The following is a 24720-nucleotide window of genomic DNA, read 5'->3' on the forward strand; positions in this document are numbered from 1 at the left end:
AAACACAACTTTATCAAAAAAGCTTTAAGCTTATTTATATGGGTTTAATGATCAAATGTGAAAAGCAAATGAACAAATTAGCTTTTCAGAGGGTGAACAAATGACCCTAACAGAGGTGTACGCAAGCAAGCACACACACATAGCATTTAAATGAACAAATTATTGTTTTTTATCTGCCCTCTTCTTCTTCATCTCCTCCCTCCATTGGTCAAGTGGCATAACAGCAGTCAGGGGACAGTAAATGTGGCCATAATACTGGCTGTGGCCAGTATCTTTGTTCCGGGGCTGGTGGCACAGACTGCACTTGTTTTTGTCCACAGTGCGGACGTAGGGCCTCCGAGCAGGTGGTGGGGAGGGAATGGGGCCAGCTGGAGCAATCTGCCGGATGACAGGAACTGGACATAAAAACACAAACGGGGCAAATGCAGGACTGGGGTTGGGAACAACAGGTAATGGAGCAGAATCAGCAGGGAACAACTGCCTTGGTCGGAAAACCTTTGGAGGAGGGGGGTGCGGGGCTGGAACTGCAGACTTTCGCTTGTCCACTGCCTTTCCCACTGTGCTTGCTGGCAGGTGGTAGCGGTGTTGGGGGCCAAGCTGTGGGGGGGCTGTAGTGGGGCGAGTCTGTCCAGGCGGGAGAGGCCTAGCAGCAATAGGAATGGGGGCTGGCAAGTTCACACCCTGAAGCAGGATGGCACATTCTTGCCTCTTTAGCCGCTTCTTGTGCCATTGATTTAAAGTTGTTTGATTCACCTGAAACAATTGCAGGGTGGTATTCTCCATCACAGTCCCATTGCCCAGGACCAGCTGCCGGATCTTGCTGTAGTCCCTCAGAATTAGAGTCCATCTTGTTACAGCATGATTTCCTATTTTTTTGGGGCTCCTGTGAATATCACAGAGTTTAACAAAGATAGACTCTACCAGGCGGCAACAGTCTGGCCACTGGGCAGGGGATCCTGTTGACCCAAGGACGCAACGGGTCATGCTATCCACACCAGGTGTGAATTCAGGCTTGGTTTTTGAGCACCTGAAGCGTCCTGTTGTAAGATTCACCTGGTGCCGGGCAGCATACGCCACTCTCTGCTGGTCATATGGAAGCAGGCTTTGCCATAGGGCAATGATGGTACTGGCCTGCTGGTGGCTCAGAGTTTGACCAGATTCCATCCTAAGCCCCACCAAGTAGCTTGCAAGGTTGTCCACTCTATCTATCCCTGGTACACTGCGTTCATCCACAGCCTGGTAAAATATAAGAGTGAATCAATGTTAAAAAGATACAATATCACAGGCAGAACAACAGCACAACTAGCACAATGTACTTGTCACAAAAATTCTTACCAGTGGTTTCTCAGGGACTGGTTGCACTGCTGGGGGAGCAGTGGCTACAGAGACAGTGAGGGTGGTCGGGAGAGGAAGGACGGAGGCGTACGTGGTTGTGGCGGATGGAGCAGAGGTGGCGTAGGTCATCATGGCAGATGGACCAGACGTGATGTAGGTGGTCGTGAAGGATGGACCAGAGGTGGTGTAGGTGGTCGTGGAGGATGGACCAGAGGCGGCATAGGTGCTTGTGGAGGATGGCGAAGAGGTGGCGTAGGTCATTATGTCGGATAGACCAAACGTGGCGTAGGTGGTCAAGGAGGATGGACCAGAGGTGGTGTAGGTGGTCGTGGAGGATAGACCAAAGGTGGCGTAGGTGCTTGTGGAGGATGGCACAGAGGTGGCGTAGGTCATAATGTCGGATGGACCAGACGTGGCGTAGGTGGTCATGGAGGATGGACCAGAGGTGGTGTAGGTGGTCGTGGAGGATGGATCAGAGGCGGCGTAGGTGCTTGTGAAGGATGGCGCAGAGGTGGGGTAGGCCATTATGGCGGATGGACCAGACGTGGCATAGGTGGTCATGGAGGATGGACCAGAGGTGGTCGTGGAGGATGCACCAGAGGTGGTGTAGGTGGTTGTGGAGGATGGCGCAGAGGTGGTGTAGGTGGTCGTGGAGGATGGACCAGAGGTGGTGTAGGTGGTCGTGGAGGATGGCGCAGAGGTGGTGTAGGTGGTCGTGGAGGATGGACCAGAGGTGGTGTAGGTGGTTGTGGAGGATGGCGCAGAGGTGGTGTAGGTCATCATGGCGGATGGACCAGACGTGGCATAGGTGGTCATGGACGATGGCCCAGAGGTGGTGTAGGTGGTCGTGGAGGATGGACCAGAGGCGGCGTAAAACTGAAAAAAGGGGAAAAACATGTTTATGGAATTTAATCTATCTTGTTTACTTTGCTTTTTATGAATCTATTTACTCTTTAGATTGAATTAATGGTATTTTGTTTGTTTCTATTTTTCATTTTATTGCGCTATACAAATAAAGTTAAAGGGATAGTTCACTTTAAAATGAAAATTCTGTCATCATTTACTCATCCTCATGTTGTTCTAAACACAAAAGAAGATATTTTGATAAATGATGGTAAACACACAGAAGTAAGTGACCATAGACTTCCATAGTAGGAAAAAAATATTTTGGAAGTATTGTGATAAATGACTAAGAAAATATTTTGATAAATGATGGTAAGCACACGGTTGACGGTACCCATTACATACCATCCTTTTTTTATTCCTAATATGGAAGTCTATGGTCGCTTACTGCTGTGTGGTTACTATCATTTCTCAAAATATCTTCTTTTGTGTTCATTAGAAAAAATAAATTCATACAGGTTAAGAACAACATGAGGATGAGTAAATGATGACAGAATTTTCGTTTTAAAGTGAACTATTCCTTTAATAGTGCTATACAAATAATACTACTTGAACTGTTATTATTAAGAATAGTTACCAGTTGTTGATTAGGTGCTGCTGTAGTGGTGTTAGCAGACCCAGTCTGGGCAGAGGCAGGAGTGCTGGCAACGCTGGTCGTGGCGGGTGATGAGCCAGAGGACAGGTCCAGCGCCTCAATAGTGGGATCCAGGTTGAGGTCCAAACTGATATCTCCGAAGCCCTCATCCTCCAACTCCTCCTCTGTGCCCACATCCTCCAACATCTGATCTGTCACCTCAGAGTCAGGATCCAAATCCTGTAAGGCCTGCCCTGTTTGACGGTACAGGTAATCTATACCTATGAGTTCACCTGGGACAGACAGGAGAACACAGTTAGAAGGAAATAAAAAAAAATATATATAAATATTATATATTTTTATGCAATATAAAAAGCAATTTAAAGTTGAAACTCACCAGTATAGACAGATGGTGGCTGAAAAGATGGTGCAAGCTCTCTTCCAAGTACCTTAACACTTTGGGTGTTGACACAGTGCATCAGGTCCCCGGAGTAGCTTAACATGGATGGAGGTTTGCCTGCCAGAGATGCCATTTTACGGTCTTGATTCCATCTGTTCAGGCCTTCCAGGAGGTACAGCTGGAAATTCAAGCTGTTGGCACTTGTTCCTTTAGACAAGATCAATAACTTTACATTACTTTTTTGTGCTATGCTATTGAAAGCCATTCATTGTGTCACCCTTAATATTTCTGATGAATAATGATTTATACTGACCTGGAATGAACCTGTTCAGATGGAGATGAAAGGACTCCAGTGATGTGGAGCCCCTTGCACATCTGTAATTTGGCAGCACAATACCATTTTTGGTGGTGGTGCCGGTCTGTGTGTAGAGCAGCACACCTGGTTCGTCCTGAATGCACTTTACGTGCTTCTTCTGGAGTTGCCAGATGTTCTGCATCCTCTGCTGGTCCAAAAGAGGGACACCAAGAAGGTCTCGACCCTTTACCCCCATCAGCTCACTGAGGAGGTGCTCAATCATCAAGATGGTCTGCTTCTCTCCTCTTGTCCGCCTTCGGCAGTGCAGGGCCAATTCCTCCTTGGTGATCCGTTGATCCACCATATTGTCGGTGATGTTAGGGATACCTTCATGTCTCAGCTGCTCCCTCTTGGCCTGCCTCAGCAGAGACACATCCCCACTGTCCCATTCAAAAATACAGGAAGACATGCGTGCCATTAAAATGGGGTAAAGAGGATGTGCATCCTTAGTGCACCCAGCTGCCAGTCGCCGCATGAAGTGGTAGATGTCCAGCTTCACCACCAAGTCTGGCCACCCACCAAATCGCTGCTTGAGCTTGGTCTGCCCAGTGCCCTCCCGACAGCAATCGCAGTCCACATAAAGGAGCTGAGGCGGAGCCACACCTGCATCAGTGTACCTCCGGATGAGGTCAGCTGCCATTCGGTCCAGGGCTGGACCCTCCTGAGCTGTCAGAACACTAATGAGGATTTGGCCCACCTCATTGCTGACAGATGTTAGCCACAATGCTGTCCCCTTTGCAAACCCCGACAGCTTCTTTGTGATCTGTAATTACACAGAAAAGACAGTGAGTGATGCTTTATTCACTCACTCTCAATTATTTATACAGTTATGCAAAAATAATGTGAAATATAAGTAAATAAAGTGCAGAAATTTTATAAATAGATTTTATTTCCTTATTTCAAATGTATTGAAAACATTACACATTCAATTCCAAATCAAAATATTAACAAAATGTACAAGTCTGTCTTGTTCTTTTAAAGGGAAGCAAAGAAAATGAATATTAAGCTGTTCAAAAAAATAGAAGTGTCAACACTTATAAACTGAAGAAATTTCTTAAGATTAAACTTCACTTTAAGCTAATGAATTACAAATATTTAGTTGCATAACCACTGTTGTTGATAACTGCTGCACATCTGTGTCAAAATAACCAATACTGCCTTTACTGTGTACTGTTGCTTGAATTCAGTACACGGGGGACCCCTGAGGTTCTGTCAATAACCACTAGACCCTAAAATAACAATTGTACTCTTATCAGGCCACAAAATGTTATGCTATTTTTCTTTGGGCCAGTTGATGTGCTGATGTGATTCTGCAGATGTCTTTATTTTAACACAGATATTTTACAAGAGCTTATTGCAAACTTTGCATCATAAACTTTGCTGCATTTCTTTATACGCAAGGATGGAATGGTCCATTTTACTGCGAAATTCAGCAGCAGATGTATTTTATAACAATGGGTGAAACATTTGCAGGAGCAAAATAATTTCCAATGCAGAAATATTACTACGAATAACGAATAACAGTGGTTTATCAGGTTACTGATGTTGCACTGCTATTTTTTTGTACATAATATTTTATGGAACATTACTTACGTATTTTAGGTCAGTGCTACTACTAATGGTGTATTTGCAATTCTTTTTATTGAAATGTAAAAAGTAGTTACCTTTTTGGTGGAGTCCATATTAAGGATGCATCCATATGTGGAGGTTATGCTGGCTTTAATGTGGTCAATCCTGCACAAGATATCTCGCCCATAAACAGCCAGCATCCACCTGTGGGAGGGGATAGTTTCAGGCTCAGGTGGCTCCTGAAACCTCACAGGAAGCAGGCTTGGCTGGGAGGTGAAGTCTGAGCAGGCACCAAGGTATCGGCAAAGGCGCTTCAGCCACTCTTCGCTGTGGTTCTCCCGCAGCTGCCTCACTAAGCGAGAAGGGCTGTTGCCCAGGGCCCTCTCCCTGAGGAACCTTATGACCCGCATGTCACAGGCATACCTGAATGAAACAAAGTGAAAGAGAGACAGAAAGACACAAACATTAAAACCAGCTCATCTCAATTGTGTTTTAAATGACAAAACAGTTGTTACACAAGCTAAATAATCTCAGTATACTCACTTTCGAGTTAGGATCAGCCTAAATTCCAATCTGTGAGCTAAGTCCAGCTGGTCCAAGATGGCCTTGCTGGTGGAAATAAAGGCCGCTTTGCACCCACTGCACCAGAGAGTCTCTGTGATCATAAGATAAAAGCGGTCCACATCCAGAACCTGGCGGGCTCTCTTGTGTGCCCCATAGCCTGTGAGCTGTCTCCCACACACAGGACAGGACAGCCTGACCTTCCAGAGGTGGTATGGCATCCAGAGTAGAAGCCTGTGTGTAAAGAAACGCTCTGGAGCGGGGCCTTGGTGATAGATCAGAGCTGGCTCTGGTGGATCATACCACAGCTTCAGGTCGGTACGAAGCCGATGTTGCTTCCACAAAGCTGCTGAAATCCACTTCTGATCCTGTAGTGGTATGGTTTTCATCAACTTTGTGGGAAGCCATCCAGACTCTGAACCTGGAGCGGTCACCCTATCCTCGGCAGGTTGGACAGAGGATCCAGCCACAAATGGAGCAGCAGAGGAAACACAGGTGGAGCTGATCACAGGGGTGAGAGGAGCAGAGGACGTCCCAGAAGAGGCCGCGGCTGATACTTCCTATTGTAATAAAAAAAAGACAAACACATAGACATGATTACAAGCCACTTATGAGGAATGTAGCATATTTATGTGATCCAATAATTTTAGTGTGAAGAAAACGATTAAATTAAAGAGTTTCTCACAACACTGGAAGCAGCTCCTGGACCACAGGAAGAAGAGGTTGCTTCAGACACAGAAGAAGGAGGAAGAGACAGGGGGGAGACGGTCTGAATATACAGCCTGGGACTGCGAGCAGGAGATGGTGTCCTAGGTGCAGGGCTGGGCAATGCAGAAGTGCTAACAGGCTGCAAGATTAAGAGATGGCAGTTTACAATTTTGAATGAAATAATCTATCATTATTAGGTATTGCAGTAACGATGATTAGATAAACTCTGCATATCTTTATGGAATGAAATGTCTTTTTTTTACTATACCTTGGTTGCATGCGTCCTTGCAACACCTAGATTTGGCTTTAAAGCTGCACCATGGACACCACCAAACCGCGGCTTTGTAAACTGACAAAAAGAAATTAGTAACATTATGTGAAGCATACACAGTGATAAAATGCTATAAAATATGATAACATAAATATCTGCAAAGGCATGCATTTACCGATGCCAAAGTTAAAGTAGGCTTTAAAGGTGCCTTTCCAGATGTTGTTTCTGACTGCCCTGGTGTTACAGGTGGTGACGTGGATGGTGTGGATGACACAGGGGCCAAACTGGAAGGCTACAGTTTCAGAGAAAAGGAAATTAAATTCAAAAACAAACAAAACACAGCGGCTTTGTAAACTGACAAAAAGAAATTAGTAACATTATGTGAAGCATACACAGTGATAAAATGCTATAACATATGATAACATAAATATCTGCAAAGGCATGCATTTACCGATGCCAAAGTTAAAGTAGGCTTTAAAGGTGCCTTTCCAGATGTTGTTTCTGACTGCCCTCGTGTTACAGGTGGTGACGTGGATGGTGTGGATGACACAGGGGCCAAACTGGAAGGCTACAGTTTCACAGAAAAGGAAATTAAATTCAAAAATAAACAAAACACCATCAACACATCACAGTTTTATGAAACACTTCTTATACCTTTTTTGTATGGAAACCACAGTCACATGTCTGTGTCCCCCCAAACAGAGACATTTGCCCCCTGTGTTGCAGTGGACACTTCTCAATCTGTAACATATGACAGTGAATCATAACTACCTCTTCCCTCTAAATATGACATTCTTTCTTGTGTTTATATACATGTCCAACTTTACCTTTTGATACAGGTCATGCCATTTCTTCTGCCGTGGTGCCGGTCTGTTTCCCGCCTCAGAAGGCCAGACCCCCTGTGTGGCAAATCTGCGCAGGCGGGCCATCCATTCACCCTCACTCATAGCCCTGTGCTTCTTGTGCTTGGAAGCCATCTTCCAATAAAAGATAGCGTGTGGCAAAATACAAAGTTTATGACTATTCAATAGAACTGAGTAGTTAATCAATTTCATACATTTTTTTTCAAATAGCATATATTTAATCTCAGTGTTTTATTACAAGGTTATAGTTTGATATTTGGGAGGAAGGGATAATGTGGTGGTGTGTGGGTAAAATATGCCATAACTCAAAAAATCCTGATTATTGCATACCATTTCAATTACATAGGCTTACCCTTATGAAAATTAACCATGGTTTAACTACAGTTAAAACCATGGTAACCACAAAATAACCATGGTTTTGACAATCGTGGTTTTCCAAAACCATAGTTAAACCATGGTTAGTGTAATAAAACCATGGTTTTGCTGATTGTAATAAATACACCAAAAAAACATGATTACTACACTTTCACCACAATAAAACCATGGTTATTTTCACACCCCTTACGAAAATTAACCATGCTTTTACTACAGCTAAAACCAAGAAGCCATGGTTACTGTAGTAAAACCATGGTAACCACAAATAACCATGGTTTTCACAATTATGGTTTTCCAAAACCATGGTTTTGCTGATAGTAATCAATACACACAAAAGTAAACATGGTTACTACACTTTTACCACAATAAAACCTAACGTTAGGTTCATTTTCATAAGGAACAATTAGCCTAACTTACATAATGTTTACTATCGATTAGCCCAGTAAACAAGCCTCATATTACGTTATAAAACGTCAGCTATTTTTAGCCAACTTAATGTACGCATATCAACGTAATAACGTGAATTATGCACGATAGTAATTATATCGATATAAACATGTAAAACTGTAAAAGTAATGAAACTGGCCGCTAACTTTACTTGATCTCTAAGTTACATAAATAAGACGTTTATCTGTGTAACTTACACGTAAAACGTTAGCTAATTAGCCAATTAACTAAATATAACACACAAAAAAACTAAATATAACACCATTATTGGCTTCTTACCTCTAGTTGGAAACGTGAAATTCAAAGTAAATCCGGGACAACTTTCTTTCTAAACTGCTGGAAACCGCTGGCGATGCTCCGCCAGGTAGATGGAAATGATGCAGTGATTGGTTGTCAGCAAAGGCAAGGAGACGACGATTTCGGAAATTGACTTTATTGATTGGCTGAACTGTGAGGTAAAGATACACATACTGATACGTGATTGATGCATATACGTATAAAAAAGTTGAAAATGGATGATAGTGACTGGCTGTCAACAGAGGCAATGATGGGATTAGGCTTTATTGATTGGCTGTGACAAAGTTGGAAAGATGCTAACAGTGATATGTGATTGGATGGCAATAGACAGTCTCTCGTTCTCCCGGCACCGCTATTCCAGCCACAAAAATGCTCCCGGCAGGAATTTTCATGACAAATCACAGCAAATATAGCAGTCGGCAAAAGGAGGCGCAGAGAAACCTTGGCCCGTACGGGGATCGAACCCGCGACCTTGGCGTTATTAGCACCACGCTCTAACCAACTGAGCTAACCGGCCACGGAAAGGCACCAGTCTCTGCCAAGACTGACATGAATGTTCCACAGTGTAGCAGCATCAAGAAGCAAAGCTAAACAAGGGCTCGTCCGGGATTTGAACCCGGGACCTCTCGCACCCAAAGCGAGAATCATACCCCTAGACTAACGAGCCAAGCCGTGCTGTCTTTTTGCCGTGCCACCGAGAGACATGTGACCACAACACAGTCACCAGCTTCCTCAAGCAGTTCCTTGGGATGGGCCTGTTTGGTCCTGCTCCTCTGTTTAGCCACAATGAGCCCTAGTGTTGGGCTGGTGTCAAAATAAGCACTTATCGATATAAGTACATGCTTATTGCTTAATATTTGAAATGGTGTGAGAGAACTCGACTGGTCTGCATAAATCTCGGACCTGAACCCAGCTGAACACCTTTGTTATGGATTACAGGCTCTGAGCAAAACACTCATCACCCAAACCCATCAATGATTTGTTCACAGGGTCACAGTCATTTCAGCACAGAAAAAGTCCTTTGCAAAACTGTTGCAACATAGACGGAAACAAAATTATTTGACATGGTCTGTAAGGCATAGCATTAATATTTGTTTTGATTGGAGAAACTGGAATAGATAAATATGTTCATTTATTTTTAAAGCCAGTTCAGCATCTATGGCTATATTCATGGCGAGAACTGGTTTTTGGCAAAGTCAGAAATGCGGGTTAGGTGAATTGGAGATGTCAAATTGCCCTTCCCTCGGTTTGTGTGTGTGTGTATAGATCAACGTGTCTGTTGTTTTTGGACTGTTTAAGGAAACCAAATAACACAGTGCCCAGAGTAATTCCATGCTGACTGAAGGAGAACATGTACACCCCAAACAGAAAGGCCTCCTGACCCAGCCAGGGCTTGAACAGGGGACCTTGTTGCTGTGAGGCAGCTGTGCTCTGTTTGGGGTGGCAACTGTGTCGCCCCAAACATCTTTATTAAAAGGGGCATCCCAACACTTAGTGTAGTTTTAACGTCAAGTAACATCTTAGAAGCCATGTCCTTATCGCATTTTCCAAGTGTTGATCTTAGATTTTAGGAGAAAATTCTGATAAATCATCCGGTAACTAAACTGGACACCATGCATCACTAGCCTGGTTGTATATTTAAGTCTCATAGCTCCAGGCACCTCAGGGTACCTACCCAGTGGCCAGGATGATGTGCCTTTCCCGGCCAGGAGGGAGTAGGACAAATAGCCTGGGTCATTTTTCGGGTTGAGTCAATTGTGTTGTTTGAAATCAACTCATCGCTTGTTAAAACAGCAAGCCCTCCGGTCGAAAGCTTAAAGGGTAGGGGGATCGTCTAGGGGTTAACAAACAAAAGACAACCTCGGACACGGTTTCGACCTGACAAGACCAAAGGCGGAGGTGTCGCTGAGAGGTCCCTGACGTCCTTTGCGGGTTTCTCGTTGACATTCCATTCCTTTCCTGCCAATATTGCCATACAAAGCGGCGTTGTGGGTTAAAGCTCCGAGGGACCTCTCACATGAACGTCTCCGATACGGATGTTTTTTCACAAAGCAACATGGAGCAGGAGCTTAACACTCCAAGAGCATTTTGTTGCCATTTAAAATTGGAATCATTTTCTTTCAATGTTCATTTGTCTTCGTGTCATTTCTGGTAAGTCTTTTTAATGCATTTCATTGTCAGATTGTACACAAGAGCTGTGTGTTTCCTTTGGCCTGTACACATGAGCTGTGTGTTTTCTTTGTCCTAAACGTCAATGCATTTTTCATTTATTCTATGTTTTCGTACATGTTTAATTTGCTTCCTTGTAATGTCCTTGTGTTTGCTGAAATTTTGCGACTTGTGAGTTGTTGGCCCACCGCCAGGGTGACCAGAAAAAGTGCTCAATGTTGCTTGAATTAACTCATTTTTGTCTAGAGCCTGAGTGCTCTGGTAAAAAGGCTTAAAGGGCAGGGGGATTGTTTTGGGGTAACAAACACTGTTCCCTTGGATACCCAAAAAGTCTTACAGGTCCCACCGAACTCGGATCGCTGGATTCAGAGTCCAGAGTGCTAACCATTACACCATGGAACCACTCTTTGCGTTAGGGCCTGACCCGCCGGGTCACGGAGAAAAGGCCACTCGGATAGGGACCTTAGGTTAAAAAAACTCTCAAAAGGCTGCCCTCAATGCCGAAACCCGGGATCGAACCAGGGACCTTTAGATCTTCAGTCTAACGCTCTCCCAACTGAGCTATTTCGGCCACAAAAATGCTCCCGGCAGGAATTTTCATGACAAATCACAGCAAATATAGCAGTCGGCAAAAGGAGGCACAGGGAAACCTTGGCCCGTACGGGGATCGAACCCGCGACCTTGGCGTTATTAGCACCACGCTCTAACCAACTGAGCTAACCGGCCACGGAAAGGCACCAGTCTCTGCCAAGACTGACATGAATGTTCCACAGTGTAGCAGCATCAAGAAGCAAAGCTAAACAAGGGCTCGTCCGGGATTAAAACCCGAGACCTCTCGCACCCAAAGCGAGAATCATACCCCTAGACCAACGAGCCAAGCCGTGCTGTCTTTTTGCCGTGCCACCGAGACATGTGACCACAACACAGTCACCAGCTTCCTCAAGCAGTTCCTTGGGATGGGCCTGTTTGGTCCTGCTCCTCTGTTTGGCCACAATGAGCCCTAGTGTTGGGCTGGTGTCAAAATAAGCACTTATCGATATAAGTACATGCTTATTGCTTAATATTTGAAATGGTGTGAGAGAACTCGACTGGTCTGCATAAATCTCGGACCTGAACCCAGCTGAACACCTTTGTTATGGATTACAGGCTCTGAGCAAAACACTCATCACCCAAACCCATCAATGATTTGTTCACAGGGTCACAGTCATTTCAGCACAGAAAAAGTCCTTTGCAAAACTGTTGCAACATAGACGGAAACAAAATTATTTGACATGGTCTGTAAGGCATAGCATTAATATTTGTTTTGATTGGAGAAACTGGAATAGATAAATATGTTCATTTATTTTTAAAGCCAGTTCAGCATCTATGGCTATATTCATGGCGAGAACTGGTTTTTGGCAAAGTCAGAAATGCGGGTTAGGTGAATTGGAGATGTCAAATTGCCCTTCCCTCGGTTTGTGTGTGTGTGTATAGATCAACGTGTCTGTTGTTTTTGGACTGTTTAAGGAAACCAAATAACACAGTGCCCAGAGTAATTCCATGCTGACTGAAGGAGAACATGTACACCCCAAACAGAAAGGCCTCCTGACCCAGCCAGGGCTTGAACAGGGGACCTTGTTGCTGTGAGGCAGCTGTGCTCTGTTTGGGGTGGCAACTGTGTCGCCCCAAACATCTTTATTAAAAGGGGCATCCCAACACTTAGTGTAGTTTTAACGTCAAGTAACATCTTAGAAGCCATGTCCTTATCGCATTTTCCAAGTGTTGATCTTAGATTTTAGGAGAAAATTCTGATAAATCATCCGGTAACTAAACTGGACACCATGCATCACTAGCCTGGTTGTATATTTAAGTCTCATAGCTCCAGGCACCTCAGGGTACCTACCCAGTGGCCAGGATGATGTGCCTTTCCCGGCCAGGAGGGAGTAGGACAAATAGCCTGGGTCATTTTTCGGGTTGAGTCAATTGTGTTGTTTGAAATCAACTCATCGCTTGTTAAAACAGCAAGCCCTCCGGTCGAAAGCTTAAAGGGTAGGGGGATCGTCTAGGGGTTAACAAACAAAAGACAACCTCGGACACGGTTTCGACCTGACAAGACCAAAGGCGGAGGTGTCGCTGAGAGGTCCCTGACGTCCTTTGCGGGTTTCTCGTTGACATTCCATTCCTTTCCTGCCAATATTGCCATACAAAGCGGCGTTGTGGGTTAAAGCTCCGAGGGACCTCTCACATGAACGTCTCCGATACGGATGTTTTTTCACAAAGCAACATGGAGCAGGAGCTTAACACTCCAAGAGCATTTTGTTGCCATTTAAAATTGGAATCATTTTCTTTCAATGTTCATTTGTCTTCGTGTCATTTCTGGTAAGTCTTTTTAATGCATTTCATTGTCAGATTGTACACAAGAGCTGTGTGTTTCCTTTGGCCTGTACACATGAGCTGTGTGTTTTCTTTGTCCTAAACGTCAATGCATTTTTCATTTATTCTATGTTTTCGTACATGTTTAATTTGCTTCCTTGTAATGTCCTTGTGTTTGCTGAAATTTTGCGACTTGTGAGTTGTTGGCCCACCGCCAGGGTGACCAGAAAAAGTGCTCAATGTTGCTTGAATTAACTCATTTTTGTCTAGAGCCTGAGTGCTCTGGTAAAAAGGCTTAAAGGGCAGGGGGATTGTTTTGGGGTAACAAACACTGTTCCCTTGGATACCCAAAAAGTCTTACAGGTCCCACCGAACTCGGATCGCTGGATTCAGAGTCCAGAGTGCTAACCATTACACCATGGAACCACTCTTTGCGTTAGGGCCTGACCCGCCGGGTCACGGAGAAAAGGCCACTCGGATAGGGACCTTAGGTTAAAAAAACTCTCAAAAGGCTGCCCTCAATGCCGAAACCCGGGATCGAACCAGGGACCTTTAGATCTTCAGTCTAACGCTCTCCCAACTGAGCTATTTCGGCCACAAAAATGCTCCCGGCAGGAATTTTCATGACAAATCACAGCAAATATAGCAGTCGGCAAAAGGAGGCACAGGGAAACCTTGGCCCGTACGGGGATCGAACCCGCGACCTTGGCGTTATTAGCACCACGCTCTAACCAACTGAGCTAACCGGCCACGGAAAGGCACCAGTCTCTGCCAAGACTGACATGAATGTTCCACAGTGTAGCAGCATCAAGAAGCAAAGCTAAACAAGGGCTCGTCCGGGATTTGAACCCGAGACCTCTCGCACCCAAAGCGAGAATCATACCCCTAGACCAACGAGCCAAGCCGTGCTGTCTTTTTGCCGTGCCACCGAGACATGTGACCACAACACAGTCACCAGCTTCCTCAAGCAGTTCCTTGGGATGGGCCTGTTTGGTCTTGCTCCTCTGTTTGGCCACAATGAGCCCTAGTGTTGGGCTGGTGTCAAAATAAGCACTTATCGATATAAGTACATGCTTATTGCTTAATATTTGAAATGGTGTGAGAGAACTCGACTGGTCTGCATAAATCTCGGACCTGAACCCAGCTGAACACCTTTGTTATGGATTACAGGCTCTGAGCAAAACACTCATCACCCAAACCCATCAATGATTTGTTCACAGGGTCACAGTCATTTCAGCACAGAAAAAGTCCTTTGCAAAACTGTTGCAACATAGACGGAAACAAAATTATTTGACATGGTCTGTAAGGCATAGCATTAATATTTGTTTTGATTGGAGAAACTGGAATAGATAAATATGTTCATTTATTTTTAAAGCCAGTTCAGCATCTATGGCTATATTCATGGCGAGAACTGGTTTTTGGCAAAGTCAGAAATGCGGGTTAGGTGAATTGGAGATGTCAAATTGCCCTTCCCTCGTTTTGTGTGTGTGTGTGTATAGATCAACGTGTCTGTTGTTTTTGGACTGTTTAAGGAAACCAAATAACACAGTGCCCAGAGTAATTCCATGCTGACTGAAGGAGAACATGTACACCCCAAACAGAAAGGCCTCCTGACCCAGCCAGGGCTTGAACAGGGTACCTTGTTGCTGTGAGGCAGCTGTGCTCTGTTTGGGGTGGCAACTGTTTCGCCCCAAACATCTTTATTAAAAGGGGCATCCCAACACTTAGTGTAGTTTTAACGTCAAGTAACATCTTAGAAGCCATGTCCTTATCGCATTTTCCAAGTGTTGATCTTAGATTTTAGGAGAAAATTCTGATAAATCATCCGGTAACTAAACTGGACACCATGCATCACTAGCCTGGTTGTATATTTAAGTCTCATAGCTCCAGGCACCTCAGGGTACCTACCCAGTGGCCAGGATGATGTGCCTTTCCCGGCCAGGAGGGAGTAGGACAAATAGCCTGGGTCATTTTTCGGGTTGAGTCAATTGTGTTGTTTGAAATCAACTCATCGCTTGTTAAAACAGCAAGCCCTCCGGTAGAAAGCTTAAAGGGTAGGGGGATCGTCTAGGGGTTAACAAACAAAAGACAACCTCGGACACGGTTTCGATCTGACAAGACCAAAGGCGGAGGTGTCGCTGAGAGGTCCCTGACGTCCTTTGCGGGTTTCTCGTTGACATTCCATTCCTGCCAATATTGCCATACAAAGCGGCGTTGTGGGTTAAAGCTCCGAGGGACGAGTCTAAAGAGGGGCTCGTCCGGGATTTGAACCCGGGACCTCTCGCACCCTAAGCGAGAATCATACCCCTAGACCAACGAGCCACTCAAAGCGTGTCACCCCCGCCCCCCTGGGAAACATTTTTCCCGGCAGGATTCCCGGCAGGAATTTTCATGACAAAACACAGCAAATATAGCAGTCGGCAAAAGGAGGCGCAGAGAAACCTTGGCCCGTACGGGGATCGAACCCGCGACCTTGGCGTTATTAGCACCACGCTCTAACCAACTGAGCTAACCGGCCACGGAAAGGCACCAGTCTCTGCCAAGACTGACATGAATGTTCCACAGTGTAGCAGCATCAAGAAGCAAAGCTAAACAAGGGCTCGTCCGGGATTTGAACCCGGGACCTCTCGCACCCAAAGCGAGAATCATACCCCTAGACCAACGAGCCAAGCCGTGCTGTCTTTTTGCCGTGCCACCGAGAGACATGTGACCACAACACAGTCACCAGCTTCCTCAAGCAGTTCCTTGGGATGGGCCTGTTTGGTCCTGCTCCTCTGTTTAGCCACAATGAGCCCTAGTGTTGGGCTGGTGTCAAAATAAGCACTTATCGATATAAGTACATGCTTATTGCTTAATATTTGAAATGGTGTGAGAGAACTCGACTGGTCTGCATAAATCTCGGACCTGAACCCAGCTGAACACCTTTGTTATGGATTACAGGCTCTGAGCAAAACACTCATCACCCAAACCCATCAATGATTTGTTCACAGGGTCACAGTCATTTCAGCACAGAAAAAGTCCTTTGCAAAACTGTTGCAACATAGACGGAAACAAAATTATTTGACATGGTCTGTAAGGCATAGCATTAATATTTGTTTTGATTGGAGAAACTGGAATAGATAAATATGTTCATTTATTTTTAAAGCCAGTTCAGCATCTAAGGCTATATTCATGGCGAGAACTGGTTTTTGGCAAAGTCAGAAATGCGGGTTAGGTGAATTGGAGATGTCAAATTGCCCTTCCCTCGGTTTGTGTGTGTGTGTGTATAGATCAACGTGTCTGTTGTTTTTGGACTGTTTAAGGAAACCAAATAACACAGTGCCCAGAGTAATTCCATGCTGACTGAAGGAGAACATGTACACCCCAAACAGAAAGGCCTCCTGACCCAGCCAGGGCTTGAACAGGGGACCTTGTTGCTGTGAGGCAGCTGTGCTCTGTTTGGGGTGGCAACTGTTTCGCCCCAAACATCTTTATTAAAAGGGGCATCCCAACACTTAGTGTAGTTTTAACGTCAAGTAACATCTTAGAAGCCATGTCCTTATCGCATTTTCCAAGTGTTGATCTTAGATTTTAGGAGAAAATTCTGATAAATCATCCGGTAACTAAACTGGACACCATGCATCACTAGCCTGGTTGTATATTTAAGTCTCATAGCTCCAGGCACCTCAGGGTACCTACCCAGTGGCCAGGATGATGTGCCTTTCCCGGCCAGGAGGGAGTAGGACAAATAGCCTGGGTCATTTTTTGGGTTGAGTCAATTGTGTTGTTTGAAATCAACTCATCGCTTGTTAAAACAGCAAGCCCTCCGGTAGAAAGCTTAAAGGGTAGGGGGATCGTCTAGGGGTTAACAAACAAAAGACAACCTCGGACACGGTTTCGACCTGACAAGACCAAAGGCGGAGGTGTCGCTGAGAGGTCCCTGACGTCCTTTGCGGGTTTCTCATTGACATTCCATTCCTTTCCTGCCAATATTGCCATACAAAGCGGCGTTGTGGGTTAAAGCTCCGAGGGACGAGTCTAAAGAGGGGCTCGTCCGGGATTTGAAGCCGGGACCTCTCGCACCCTAAGCGAGAATCATACCCCTAGACCAACGAGCCACTCAAAGCGTGTCACCCCGGCCCCCTTGGGAAACATTTTCCCACCACATAGCAGCCAGCTTCCAACAAGCCAAAGCATTCATTAGACGGATGTAAGGGGAATTAGCTCAAATGGTAGAGCGCTCGCTTAGCATGTTAGAGGTAGCGGGATCGATGCCCGCATTCTCAACGTGATTGTGGTTTGTTGTTAATTGCTCTGATGTCACACACCGGAAGCGTGAAGCTTCACGTTGGGTCCACACATGAACGTCTCCGATACGGATGTTTTTTCACAAAGCAACATGGAGCAGGAGCTTAACACTCCAAGAGCATTTTGTTGCCATTTAAAATTGGAATCATTTTCTTTCAATGTTCATTTGTCTTCGTGTCATTTCTGGTAAGTCTTTTTAATGCATTTCATTGTCAGATTGTACACAAGAGCTGTGTGTTTCCTTTGGCCTGTACACATGAGCTGTGCGTTTTCTTTGTCCTAAACGTCAATGCATTTTTCATTTATTCTATGTTTTCGTACATGTTTAATTTGCTTCCTTGTAATGTCCTTGTGTTTGCTGAAATTTTGCGACTTGTGAGTTGTTGGCCCACCGCCAGGGTGACCAGAAAAAGTGCTCAATGTTGCTTGAATTAACTCATTTTTGTCTAGAGCCTGAGTGCTCTGGTAAAAAGGCTTAAAGGGCAGGGGGATGGTTTTGGGGTAACAAACACTGTTCCCTTGGATACCCAAAAAGTCTTACAGGTCCCACCGAGATTTGAACTCGGATCGCTGGATTCAGAGTCCAGAGTGCTAACCATTACACCATGGAACCACTCTTTGCGTTAGGGCCTGACCCGCCAGGTCACGGAGAAAAGGCCACTCGGACAGGGACCTTAGGTTCAAAAACTCTCAAAAGGCTGCCCTCAATGCCGAAACTCGGGATCGAACCAGGGACCTTTAGATCTTCAGTCTAACGCTCTCCCAACTGAGCTATTTCGGCCACAAAAATGCTGCCGGCAGGAATTTTTATGACAAATCACAGCAAATATAGCAGTCGGCAAAAGGAGGCGCAGAGAAACCTTGGCCCGTACGGGGATCGAACCCGCGACCTTGGCGTTATTAGCACCACGCTCTAACCAACTGAGCTAACCGTCCACGGAAAGGCACCAGTCTCTGCCAAGACTGACATGAATGTTCCACAGTGTAGCAGCATCAAGAAGCAAAGCTAAACAAGGGCTCGTCCGGGATTTTAACCCGGGACCTCTCGCACCCAAAGCGAGAATCATACCCCTAGACCAACGAGCCAAGCCGTGCTGTCTTTTTGCCGTGCCACCGAGAGACATGTGACCACAACACAGTCACCAGCTTCCTCAAGCAGTTCCTTGGGATGGGCCTGTTTGGTCCTGCTCCTCTGTTTAGCCACAATGAGCCCTAGTGTTGGGCTGGTGTCAAAATAAGCACTTATCGATATAAGTACATGCTTATTGCTTAATATTTGAAATGGTGTGAGAGAACTCGACTGGTCTGCATAAATCTCGGACCTGAACCCAGCTGAACACCTTTGTTATGGATTACAGGCTCTGAGCAAAACACTCATCACCCAAACCCATCAATGATTTGTTCACAGGGTCACAGTCATTTCAGCACAGAAAAAGTCCTTTGCAAAACTGTTGCAACATAGACGGAAACAAAATTATTTGACATGGTCTGTAAGGCATAGCATTAATATTTGTTTTGATTGGAGAAACTGGAATAGATAAATATGTTCATTTATTTTTAAAGCCAGTTCAGCATCTAAGGCTATATTCATGGCGAGAACTGGTTTTTGGCAAAGTCAGAAATGCGGGTTAGGTGAATTGGAGATGTCAAATTGCCCTTCCCTCGGTTTGTGTGTGTGTGTGTATAGATCAACGTGTCTGTTGTTTTTGGACTGTTTAAGGAAACCAAATAACACAGTGCCCAGAGTAATTCCATGCTGACTGAAGGAGAACATGTACACCCCAAACAGAAAGGCCTCCTGACCCAGCCAGGGCTTGAACAGGGGACCTTGTTGCTGTGAGGCAGCTGTGCTCTGTTTGGGGTGGCAACTGTTTCGCCCCAAACATCTTTATTAAAAGGGGCATCCCAACACTTAGTGTAGTTTTAACGTCAAGTAACATCTTAGAAGCCATGTCCTTATCGCATTTTCCAAGTGTTGATCTTAGATTTTAGGAGAAAATTCTGATAAATCATCCGGTAACTAAACTGGACACCATGCATCACTAGCCTGGTTGTATATTTAAGTCTCATAGCTCCAGGCACCTCAGGGTACCTACCCAGTGGCCAGGATGATGTGCCTTTCCCGGCCAGGAGGGAGTAGGACAAATAGCCTGGGTCATTTTTTGGGTTGAGTCAATTGTGTTGTTTGAAATCAACTCATCGCTTGTTAAAACAGCAAGCCCTCCGGTAGAAAGCTTAAAGGGTAGGGGGATCGTCTAGGGGTTAACAAACAAAAGACAACCTCGGACACGGTTTCGACCTGACAAGACCAAAGGCGGAGGTGTCGCTGAGAGGTCCCTGACGTCCTTTGCGGGTTTCTCATTGACATTCCATTCCTTTCCTGCCAATATTGCCATACAAAGCGGCGTTGTGGGTTAAAGCTCCGAGGGACGAGTCTAAAGAGGGGCTCGTCCGGGATTTGAAGCCGGGACCTCTCGCACCCTAAGCGAGAATCATACCCCTAGACCAACGAGCCACTCAAAGCGTGTCACCCCGGCCCCCTTGGGAAACATTTTCCCACCACATAGCAGCCAGCTTCCAACAAGCCAAAGCATTCATTAGACGGATGTAAGGGGAATTAGCTCAAATGGTAGAGCGCTCGCTTAGCATGTTAGAGGTAGCGGGATCGATGCCCGCATTCTCAACGTGATTGTGGTTTGTTGTTAATTGCTCTGATGTCACACACCGGAAGCGTGAAGCTTCACGTTGGGTCCACACATGAACGTCTCCGATACGGATGTTTTTTCACAAAGCAACATGGAGCAGGAGCTTAACACTCCAAGAGCATTTTGTTGCCATTTAAAATTGGAATCATTTTCTTTCAATGTTCATTTGTCTTCGTGTCATTTCTGGTAAGTCTTTTTAATGCATTTCATTGTCAGATTGTACACAAGAGCTGTGTGTTTCCTTTGGCCTGTACACATGAGCTGTGCGTTTTCTTTGTCCTAAACGTCAATGCATTTTTCATTTATTCTATGTTTTCGTACATGTTTAATTTGCTTCCTTGTAATGTCCTTGTGTTTGCTGAAATTTTGCGACTTGTGAGTTGTTGGCCCACCGCCAGGGTGACCAGAAAAAGTGCTCAATGTTGCTTGAATTAACTCATTTTTGTCTAGAGCCTGAGTGCTCTGGTAAAAAGGCTTAAAGGGCAGGGGGATTGTTTTGGGGTAACAAACACTGTTCCCTTGGATACCCAAAAAGTCTTACAGGTCCCACCGAGATTTGAACTCGGATCGCTGGATTCAGAGTCCAGAGTGCTAACCATTACACCATGGAACCACTCTTTGCGTTAGGGCCTGACCCGCCAGGTCACGGAGAAAAGGCCACTCGGACAGGGACCTTAGGTTCAAAAACTCTCAAAAGGCTGCCCTCAATGCCGAAACTCGGGATCGAACCAGGGACCTTTAGATCTTCAGTCTAACGCTCTCCCAACTGAGCTATTTCGGCCACAAAAATGCTGCCGGCAGGAATTTTTATGACAAATCACAGCAAATATAGCAGTCGGCAAAAGGAGGCGCAGAGAAACCTTGGCCCGTACGGGGATCGAACCCGCGACCTTGGCGTTATTAGCACCACGCTCTAACCAACTGAGCTAACCGTCCACGGAAAGGCACCAGTCTCTGCCAAGACTGACATGAATGTTCCACAGTGTAGCAGCATCAAGAAGCAAAGCTAAACAAGGGCTCGTCCGGGATTTTAACCCGGGACCTCTCGCACCCAAAGCGAGAATCATACCCCTAGACCAACGAGCCAAGCCGTGCTGTCTTTTTGCCGTGCCACCGAGAGACATGTGACCACAACACAGTCACCAGCTTCCTCAAGCAGTTCCTTGGGATGGGCCTGTTTGGTCCTGCTCCTCTGTTTAGCCACAATGAGCCCTAGTGTTGGGCTGGTGTCAAAATAAGCACTTATCGATATAAGTACATGCTTATTGCTTAATATTTGAAATGGTGTGAGAGAACTCGACTGGTCTGCATAAATCTCGGACCTGAACCCAGCTGAACACCTTTGTTATGGATTACAGGCTCTGAGCAAAACACTCATCACCCAAACCCATCAATGATTTGTTCACAGGGTCACAGTCATTTCAGCACAGAAAAAGTCCTTTGCAAAACTGTTGCAACATAGACGGAAACAAAATTATTTGACATGGTCTGTAAGGCATAGCATTAATATTTGTTTTGATTGGAGAAACTGGAATAGATAAATATGTTCATTTATTTTTAAAGCCAGTTCAGCATCTATGGCTATATTCATGGCGAGAACTGGTTTTTGGCAAAGTCAGAAATGCGGGTTAGGTGAATTGGAGATGTCAAATTGCCCTTCCCTCGGTTTGTGTGTGTGTGTATAGATCAACGTGTCTGTTGTTTTTGGACTGTTTAAGGAAACCAAATAACACAGTGCCCAGAGTAATTCCATGCTGACTGAAGGAGAACATGTACACCCCAAACAGAAAGGCCTCCTGACCCAGCCAGGGCTTGAACAGGGGACCTTGTTGCTGTGAGGCAGCTGTGCTCTGTTTGGGGTGGCAACTGTGTCGCCCCAAACATCTTTATTAAAAGGGGCATCCCAACACTTAGTGTAGTTTTAACGTCAAGTAACATCTTAGAAGCCATGTCCTTATCGCATTTTCCAAGTGTTGATCTTAGATTTTAGGAGAAAATTCTGATAAATCATCCGGTAACTAAACTGGACACCATGCATCACTAGCCTGGTTGTATATTTAAGTCTCATAGCTCCAGGCACCTCAGGGTACCTACCCAGTGGCCAGGATGATGTGCCTTTCCCGGCCAGGAGGGAGTAGGACAAATAGCCTGGGTCATTTTTCGGGTTGAGTCAATTGTGTTGTTTGAAATCAACTCATCGCTTGTTAAAACAGCAAGCCCTCCGGTAGAAAGCTTAAAGGGTAGGGGGATCGTCTAGGGGTTAACAAACAAAAGACAACCTCGGACACGGTTTCGACCTGACAAGACCAAAGGCGGAGGTGTCGCTGAGAGGTCCCTGACGTCCTTTGCGGGTTTCTCGTTGACATTCCATTCCTTTCCTGCCAATATTGCCATACAAAGCGGCGTTGTGGGTTAAAGCTCCGAGGGACGAGTCTAAAGAGGGGCTCGTCCGGGATTTGAACCCGGGACCTCTCGCACCCTAAGCAAGAATCATACCCCTAGACCAACGAGCCACTCAAAGCGTGTCACCCCCGCCCCCCTGGGAAACATTTTCCCACCACATAGCAGCCAGCTTCCAACAAGCCAAAGCATTCATTAGACGGATGTAAGGGGAATTAGCTCAAATGGTAGAGCGCTCGCTTAGCATGCGAGAGGTAGCGTGATCGATGCCCGCATTCTCCACGTGATTGTGGTTTGTTGTTAATTGCTCTGATGTCACACACCGGAAGCGTGAAGCTTCACATTGGGTCCACACATGAACGTCTCCGATACGGATGTTTTTTCACAAAGCAACATGGAGCAGGACCTTAACACTCCAAGAGCATTTTGTTGCCATTTAAAATTGGAATCATTTTCTTTCAATGTTCATTTGTCTTCGTGTCATTTCTGGTAAGTCTTTTTAATGCATTTCATTGTCAGATTGTACACAAGAGCTGTGTGTTTCCTTTGGCCTGTACACATGAGCTGTGCGTTTTCTTTGTCCTAAACGTCAATGCATTTTTCATTTATTCTATGTTTTCGTACATGTTTAATTTGCTTCCTTGTAATGTCCTTGTGTTTGCTGAAATTTTGCGACTTGTGAGTTGTTGGCCCACCGCCAGGGTGACCAGAAAAAGTGCTCAATGTTGCTTGAATTAACTCATTTTTGTCTAGAGCCTGAGTGCTCTGGTAAAAAGGCTTAAAGGGCAGGGGGATTGTTTTGGGGTAACAAACACTGTTCCCTTGGATACCCAAAAAGTCTTACAGGTCCCACCGAGATTTGAACTCGGATCGCTGGATTCAGAGTCCAGAGTGCTAACCATTACACCATGGAACCACTCTTTGCGTTAGGGCCTGACCCGCCGGGTCACGGAGAAAAGGCCACTCGGACAGGGACCTTAGGTTAAAAAAACTCTCAAAAGGCTGCCCTCAATGCCGAAACCCGGGATCGAACCAGGGACCTTTAGATCTTCAGTCCAACGCTCTCCCAACTGAGCTATTTCGGCCACAAAAATGCTCCCGGCAGGAATTTTCATGACAAATCACAGCAAATATAGCGGTCGGCAAAAGGAGGCGCAGAGAAACCTTGGCCCGTACGGGGATCGAACCCGCGACCTTGGCGTTATTAGCACCACGCTCTAACCAACTGAGCTAACCGGCCACGGAAAGGCACCAGTCTCTGCCAAGACTGACATGAATGTTCCACAGTGTAGCAGCATCAAGAAGCAAAGCTAAACAAGGGCTCGTCCGGGATTTGAACCCGGGACCTCTCGCACCCAAAGCGAGAATCATTCCCCTAGACCAACGAGCCAAGCCGTGCTGTCTTTTTGCCGTGCCACCGAGAGACATGTGACCACAACACAGTCACCAGCTTCCTCAAGCAGTTCCTTGGGAAGGGCCTGTTTGGTCCTGCTCCTCTGTTTAGCCACAATGAGCCCTAGTGTTGGGCTGGTGTCAAAATAAGCACTTATCGATATAAGTACATGCTTATTGCTTAATATTTGAAATGGTGTGAGAGAACTCGACTGGTCTGCATAAATCTCGGACCTGAACCCAGCTGAACACCTTTGTTATGGATTACAGGCTCTGAGCAAAACACTCATCACCCAAACCCATCAATGATTTGTTCACAGGGTCACAGTCATTTCAGCACAGAAAAAGTCCTTTGCAAAACTGTTGCAACATAGACGGAAACAAAATTATTTGACATGGTCTGTAAGGCATAGCATTAATATTTGTTTTGATTGGAGAAACTGGAATAGATAAATATGTTCATTTATTTTTAAAGCCAGTTCAGCATCTATGGCTATATTCATGGCGAGAACTGGTTTTTGGCAAAGTCAGAAATGCGGGTTAGGTGAATTGGAGATGTCAAATTGCCCTTCCCTCGGTTTGTGTGTGTGTGTATAGATCAACGTGTCTGTTGTTTTTGGACTGTTTAAGGAAACCAAATAACACAGTGCCCAGAGTAATTCCATGCTGACTGAAGGAGAACATATACACCCCAAACAGAAAGGCCTCCTGACCCAGCCAGGGCTTGAACAGGGGACCTTGTTGCTGTGAGGCAGCT

General features: G+C 45.4%; 1 protein-coding gene and 19 non-coding genes across 20 annotated transcripts; all 20 read right to left on the reverse strand.

Annotated features, from left to right (window-relative positions):
• Positions 1 to 49: 49 nt before the first annotated feature.
• Positions 50 to 8995, reverse strand: LOC141351460 (uncharacterized). Its single transcript, XM_073858256.1, has 14 exons — positions 8641 to 8995; positions 7504 to 7653; positions 7331 to 7417; positions 7128 to 7244; positions 6852 to 6968; positions 6674 to 6754; positions 6383 to 6544; positions 5680 to 6257; positions 5232 to 5559; positions 3526 to 4330; positions 3210 to 3419; positions 2816 to 3105; positions 1336 to 2211; positions 50 to 1236 (listed from the first exon to the last, which is right to left on the reverse strand). The coding sequence occupies exons 2-14, from the start codon at positions 7651 to 7653 to the stop codon at positions 160 to 162; spliced, it is 4878 nt and encodes a 1625-aa protein (XP_073714357.1). The 5' UTR covers positions 8641 to 8995; the 3' UTR covers positions 50 to 159.
• Positions 8996 to 9101: 106 nt separating this feature from the next.
• trnai-aau (transfer RNA isoleucine (anticodon AAU)) lies at positions 9102 to 9175 on the reverse strand. Its single transcript has one exon. It is a non-coding gene; the product is annotated as a tRNA-Ile (tRNA).
• Positions 9176 to 9253: 78 nt separating this feature from the next.
• trnap-ugg (transfer RNA proline (anticodon UGG)) lies at positions 9254 to 9325 on the reverse strand. The gene has a single exon. It is a non-coding gene; the product is annotated as a tRNA-Pro (tRNA).
• A 2000-nt stretch (positions 9326 to 11325) lies between these two features.
• trnaf-gaa (transfer RNA phenylalanine (anticodon GAA)) lies at positions 11326 to 11398 on the reverse strand. The gene has a single exon. It is a non-coding gene; the product is annotated as a tRNA-Phe (tRNA).
• An 81-nt stretch (positions 11399 to 11479) lies between these two features.
• On the reverse strand, positions 11480 to 11553 carry trnai-aau (transfer RNA isoleucine (anticodon AAU)). Its single transcript has one exon. It is a non-coding gene; the product is annotated as a tRNA-Ile (tRNA).
• Positions 11554 to 13701: 2148 nt separating this feature from the next.
• Positions 13702 to 13774, reverse strand: trnaf-gaa (transfer RNA phenylalanine (anticodon GAA)). Its single transcript has one exon. It is a non-coding gene; the product is annotated as a tRNA-Phe (tRNA).
• An 81-nt stretch (positions 13775 to 13855) lies between these two features.
• trnai-aau (transfer RNA isoleucine (anticodon AAU)) lies at positions 13856 to 13929 on the reverse strand. The gene has a single exon. It is a non-coding gene; the product is annotated as a tRNA-Ile (tRNA).
• A 78-nt stretch (positions 13930 to 14007) lies between these two features.
• trnap-ugg (transfer RNA proline (anticodon UGG)) lies at positions 14008 to 14079 on the reverse strand. Its single transcript has one exon. It is a non-coding gene; the product is annotated as a tRNA-Pro (tRNA).
• Positions 14080 to 15429: 1350 nt separating this feature from the next.
• trnap-agg (transfer RNA proline (anticodon AGG)) lies at positions 15430 to 15501 on the reverse strand. The gene has a single exon. It is a non-coding gene; the product is annotated as a tRNA-Pro (tRNA).
• A 122-nt stretch (positions 15502 to 15623) lies between these two features.
• trnai-aau (transfer RNA isoleucine (anticodon AAU)) lies at positions 15624 to 15697 on the reverse strand. Its single transcript has one exon. It is a non-coding gene; the product is annotated as a tRNA-Ile (tRNA).
• Positions 15698 to 15775: 78 nt separating this feature from the next.
• Positions 15776 to 15847, reverse strand: trnap-ugg (transfer RNA proline (anticodon UGG)). Its single transcript has one exon. It is a non-coding gene; the product is annotated as a tRNA-Pro (tRNA).
• Positions 15848 to 18007: 2160 nt separating this feature from the next.
• Positions 18008 to 18079, reverse strand: trnaq-cug (transfer RNA glutamine (anticodon CUG)). Its single transcript has one exon. It is a non-coding gene; the product is annotated as a tRNA-Gln (tRNA).
• Positions 18080 to 18480: 401 nt separating this feature from the next.
• On the reverse strand, positions 18481 to 18552 carry trnap-ugg (transfer RNA proline (anticodon UGG)). The gene has a single exon. It is a non-coding gene; the product is annotated as a tRNA-Pro (tRNA).
• A 2160-nt stretch (positions 18553 to 20712) lies between these two features.
• Positions 20713 to 20784, reverse strand: trnaq-cug (transfer RNA glutamine (anticodon CUG)). The gene has a single exon. It is a non-coding gene; the product is annotated as a tRNA-Gln (tRNA).
• A 401-nt stretch (positions 20785 to 21185) lies between these two features.
• Positions 21186 to 21257, reverse strand: trnap-ugg (transfer RNA proline (anticodon UGG)). Its single transcript has one exon. It is a non-coding gene; the product is annotated as a tRNA-Pro (tRNA).
• Positions 21258 to 22612: 1355 nt separating this feature from the next.
• Positions 22613 to 22684, reverse strand: trnap-agg (transfer RNA proline (anticodon AGG)). Its single transcript has one exon. It is a non-coding gene; the product is annotated as a tRNA-Pro (tRNA).
• Positions 22685 to 23415: 731 nt separating this feature from the next.
• trnaq-cug (transfer RNA glutamine (anticodon CUG)) lies at positions 23416 to 23487 on the reverse strand. Its single transcript has one exon. It is a non-coding gene; the product is annotated as a tRNA-Gln (tRNA).
• A 96-nt stretch (positions 23488 to 23583) lies between these two features.
• trnaf-gaa (transfer RNA phenylalanine (anticodon GAA)) lies at positions 23584 to 23656 on the reverse strand. Its single transcript has one exon. It is a non-coding gene; the product is annotated as a tRNA-Phe (tRNA).
• Positions 23657 to 23737: 81 nt separating this feature from the next.
• On the reverse strand, positions 23738 to 23811 carry trnai-aau (transfer RNA isoleucine (anticodon AAU)). Its single transcript has one exon. It is a non-coding gene; the product is annotated as a tRNA-Ile (tRNA).
• A 78-nt stretch (positions 23812 to 23889) lies between these two features.
• On the reverse strand, positions 23890 to 23961 carry trnap-ugg (transfer RNA proline (anticodon UGG)). Its single transcript has one exon. It is a non-coding gene; the product is annotated as a tRNA-Pro (tRNA).
• Positions 23962 to 24720: the final 759 nt, after the last annotated feature.

The sequence above is a fragment of the Misgurnus anguillicaudatus genome, chromosome 20, assembly GCF_027580225.2.
Source record: "Misgurnus anguillicaudatus chromosome 20, ASM2758022v2, whole genome shotgun sequence".
Lineage (NCBI taxonomy): Eukaryota > Metazoa > Chordata > Actinopteri > Cypriniformes > Cobitidae > Misgurnus > Misgurnus anguillicaudatus.

Bases quoted from the DNA above. Each gene is read 5' to 3' on its own strand.
- LOC141351460 (XM_073858256.1), bottom strand. From the start codon at position 7,653: ATGGCTTCCAAGCACAAGAAGCACAGGGCTATGAGTGAGGGTGAATGG. The intron at 7,245-7,330 runs GTATAAGAAGTG...GTGAAACTGTAG, and splicing joins GTGGTTTCCATACAAAAAAG to CCTTCCAGTTTGGCCCCTGT. The intron at 6,545-6,673 runs GTATAGTAAAAA...TTAATCTTGCAG, and splicing joins CAAGGACGCATGCAACCAAG to CCTGTTAGCACTTCTGCATT.